This window comes from Capricornis sumatraensis, chromosome 20 (genome assembly GCF_032405125.1).
Source record: "Capricornis sumatraensis isolate serow.1 chromosome 20, serow.2, whole genome shotgun sequence".
NCBI lineage: Eukaryota > Metazoa > Chordata > Mammalia > Artiodactyla > Bovidae > Capricornis > Capricornis sumatraensis.
The window spans coordinates 62,289,383-62,293,279 of record NC_091088.1 but is presented as its reverse complement, the minus strand read 5'-3'; the positions used below and the strand labels follow the sequence as shown (position 1 = coordinate 62,293,279).

The window sequence follows — 3,897 nt, the reverse complement described above, 5'->3', positions numbered from 1 at the left end:
TGCTGCCTCAGCCACGCTGCTGCCCCCCGAGCCCCAGCCCCAGCACCCGTGAGTCTGGGGGTGGGGTGGGAGGGCAGAGGGAAGGTACCCTGCTGAGGGTGCCAGGCCTCGCCTGGCATCATTCCTCCTGCTCCGTCCTTCTCGGGGTGGAGGGATTGTGTCTGTCTGCCTTGATTTGTATCTCCAGCAGGCTGCCCCCCACCCCAATCTCAGTGTCCTCTGACCCCAGCTTCCATCACCAAGTCCAATTCTCCACCCCCACCCCCACTGGCCAGGTGACCTGCCCCACTCTGCCCTATCTAGCTGTTCTCCCAAGGGGCAGGGGTTCAGCAGGGTTGGGGGTCAGAATGCTGTCCCAGGCTGAGCTCCCTCTTACACCCCAGATAGCCCTGGGGTGGGTTCTGAATGGAGCCTGGTTCCCTTTATCCCCCCATCTCCAGCTGGCTGGGCCCTAAGTCTCAGGTGGGCAAGAAGGGCCTCCGAGGTCCCATGGCTGACTACACAGGGTCAGCCCATCCTTTGCCCTGGGCAAAGCCTTCCCCTAGCTTCTGGAGGTTCCAACTGGGATCACCTGCGTGTGTCCTCAGTCGCTTCAGTCGTGTCCGACTCTTTGCGACCCCATGGACTGTAGCCCGTCAGGCTCCTTTGTCCATGGCATTTTTCAGATAAGAATACTAGAGTGCGTTGCCATTTTCTTCCCCAGGGGATCTTCCCCACCCAGGGATGGAACCCAGGTCTCCTGCATTGGCAGGCGGATTCTTTACCGCTGAGCCACTGCAGAAGCCCCCAGCTGGTTGGGCCCCTGCAAAGCCACCCTCCATAGTAGAGATTTATTTTAAAAATTTGGAGGTTGGGGTGCTGTGAGAACCAGGGAATTCTGCAAACCTGGCTGTTTCTCGCTGGGGGAGCAGGCGAGGGGGTGAGAGGGTCGTGGACCAGCCCTCCATCTCCCCAGGAAGTGATTTGACCCCTTGTCCCTCTTGTCCCCAGAAGAACCTGGGGCCTGCCCTCCCCGCTCCAGGCCATGATGACTCTGCAATTAATCATGTTTGCTCTGGTGACAGGTACAGTAGCAGTGGGGGCAGGGGGGACGGGCAGGGGCCTCCCAAGTCTCTAGGATTCCCAGCCCTCTGTGTGTAGACACGGACGGAGCGGATATTAAAAATACAGAATAACAAGGCATCTGAAAGAGTAGATGAGCCATAACGAGTCCCGGATGCCCCCTGCCACCTACAGGTGTATTCCCTTTAGAGCTAGAATAGGGAGAGGGCAAAGAGGGTCCCAGAGGGGGGGCTGGGGCGGCTGAGGGGGTGTGGGAGATACTCAGGGAGCTCAGGACAGTGGCTCCTGAGCAACTGGTATGGAAGGGTTTCATCCCATACCCAGCCTGTCCACACAGTGCGTCCCCAGGGTTATGATCCTCTTCCCGCCATTTCCGGGAGTCCTCTCATGCCTGGGCCCCCTCCTTTGCTTCCCCACCCCCTTCTAGGGCACGTCGGGGGAGAGACTAGAATCATCAAGGGCTACGAGTGCCCCCCTCATTCTCAGCCCTGGCAGGCCGCTCTGTTCCAGAAGACGAGGCTGCTCTGCGGGGCCACGCTCATCACCCCCAGATGGCTCCTGACAGCAGCCCACTGCCGCAAGCCGTGGGTGCGGGGGCCGGGGCGGGGCCGGCAGGGGAGGCGGCTGGAGATGGAGAGATGGGTGGAGAGGGGCTCGAGGCCAGGGAGGACGGGGCTCGGGTGGGGCCGGTGGGGTCAGGGATCGACGGTGGGAGGAGGAGGAAGGACTTCGGAAGCCGGGATGGCGCTGGGCTCGGGGGCCGGATGTCGTGCTGAGGATAAGGTCGTGGTGGGCGACGGGGGCGAGGTTGGAGGTGGAGCCGCGCTTCCTCATTCTCTTCGTCCCTCCCCCCCACCCCCACGCCTCTCTCCATCTCCTGTGTCTCCCTCCCCTTCCATCTCTGACCGCTGCGTGTCTCCCACTTCAGCCGATACGTGGTTCGCCTGGGAGCGCACAGCCTCCAGCGGCAGGACGGCTGTGAGCAGACCCGAACTGCCACCGAGTCCTTCCCCCACCCAGACTTCAACAACAGCCTCCCCAACAGAGACCACCGCAACGACATCATGCTGGTGAAGATGAGAACCCCGGCCCACCTCACCTGGGCCGTGCGACCCCTCACCGTGTCACCATGCTGTGTCCCCGCTGGGGCCAACTGCCTCATTTCTGGCTGGGGCACCATGTCCAGCCCCCAGTGTAGGGGCTCCAGAGGGGAACGTGATGGGGAGTGGGGGGGCACGGTGGTTAAAATTGCAGAAGGACAGCGGGAGCCAGAGGAACCTTCAAAGGCCAGAACTTGCAGTAATACAAGAGGCAGCCATGCGGGGGTGTCAATAGTGGGATAAGCCGAAAGGAAGAGTGGAAAAGTAAGGGCTGGGGAGGGCAGAGACAAACGTTTGGGGCCTGGATTCAGCAGATCGGATGTGCAGTTTCAGATCCACGACCTGCAGAATTGTAGGTCCTTAGGCAAATGGCTTCTCTATGAGATGAGAATAATCACAATAGATAATGTTTATAGAGCAACGGGCATAAAGAATTTTACTTAATGGCATTACTGTTACTGTCGCTACAAGCAGAGAGGTGAGTTGGCTGCAAGCAAGAAGGATGGGAGCTGGGTGCAGAGAAAGGGCCTTGGTTCTCTGCTGGGGTTAGAGGCAGCCCCGCAGAGTGGGGAAGGGGACGAGGGGTTCTCATTCTCTCTGCCCCTCATGTCGTCTCTACAGTGCACCTGCCCCGTACCTTGCGGTGTGCCAACGTCACCATCATCAAGCACGGGGAGTGTGAAGACGCCTACCCTGGCAACATCACAGACACCATGGTGTGTGCCAGTGTCCGCAAAGAGGGCAAGGATTCCTGCCAGGTCAGAGGGCAGGGCCTGGGTCTCTGATCACATTCCCATTGCCAGCTCCCACCTCAGCTGCATCTTCATCGGCAACCAGAACCTCATTCCCCAACTTTCCCCGGCAACCCCCCAGTCCCACTCCCCTCCTGGTTCCCATTTCTAACCTAAACACAATCCTCAGCTCCACTCCCATCGCCATCCCTATTTCCAGCCCCAACCATCCACACATCATTCTTTCTCTAGATGTGGACTGCAGGCTTAACTGCATGTGGGATTTTAGTTTCCTGACCAGAGATTGAACCCAAGTCCCCTACATTGGAAGGCCGATTCTTATCCACTGGACCACCAAGGAAGTCCCCCCAATCAGTTTTCTATACTATCTTTGTTCTCACCTGTAACTCTAACCTCATCCTCAATCCCACAGCCAATCCCATCTTCAATCTCCACCTCTCTTCCAACACCATCCCCACCTCCTCTCAAAGACCATGAACTCTTTCCCCTCTCGCCTCCTGTCTAACTGGTTCTCTTTTCCCCATCTCCAGGGAGACTCTGGGGGCCCTCTGGTCTGTAACGGGTCTCTTCAAGGCATCATCTCCTGGGGCCAGGATCCATGTGCTGTCTCCAAAAAGCCTGGTGTTTACACAAAGGTCTGCAAATATGTGGACTGGATCCAGAAGACCATGGAGAACAATTAGCCAGGACCAGCTGATCACAGCCCAATCCCCTAATCCCTACTTGGGGCTGTGGTTTCCTGTTCATTCTGTTAATAAGGAAGCCTGAGCCAGGACCCCCTTCATGTACTTTGGTGGGGGTGGGGGGCGCTTCTTGACCACAAGAGATGCTGTTAACTTGGTAATCAATGTGAGGTTTGGATTGGGAGACTTGGGTTCTATTCCTGCATCATTCTAACTTGTGACTCTGGAAGTGAAAATAGCTGTCTGGTTCACTGTTGTACCTCCAGCTGCAAACCCATTTCCTGGCACACACTAAGGTTT

At 57.7% G+C, this 3,897-nt stretch overlaps 1 protein-coding gene across 1 annotated transcript; it reads left to right on the top strand.

Annotated features, from left to right (window-relative positions):
* Positions 1–1,012: 1,012 nt before the first annotated feature.
* Positions 1,013–3,597, top strand: LOC138096378 (kallikrein-11-like). Its single transcript, XM_068992545.1, has 5 exons — positions 1,013–1,064; positions 1,490–1,646; positions 1,991–2,256; positions 2,784–2,920; positions 3,445–3,597. Exons 1-5 carry the CDS (start codon positions 1,025–1,027, stop codon positions 3,595–3,597), a joined length of 753 nt encoding a protein of 250 aa, XP_068848646.1. The 5' UTR covers positions 1,013–1,024.
* Positions 3,598–3,897: the final 300 nt, after the last annotated feature.

What these genes read in the sequence shown, in the direction of transcription:
- LOC138096378 (XM_068992545.1), top strand. Translation starts at nt 1,025, where the DNA reads ATGATGACTCTGCAATTAATCATGTTTGCTCTGGTGACAG. An exon ending in CATGTTTGCTCTGGTGACAG is followed by an intron (nt 1,065 to 1,489) that starts GTACAGTAGCAG and finishes ACCCCCTTCTAG; the next exon opens with GGCACGTCGGGGGAGAGACT. An exon ending in GCAGCCCACTGCCGCAAGCC is followed by an intron (nt 1,647 to 1,990) that starts GTGGGTGCGGGG and finishes CTCCCACTTCAG; the next exon opens with CCGATACGTGGTTCGCCTGG.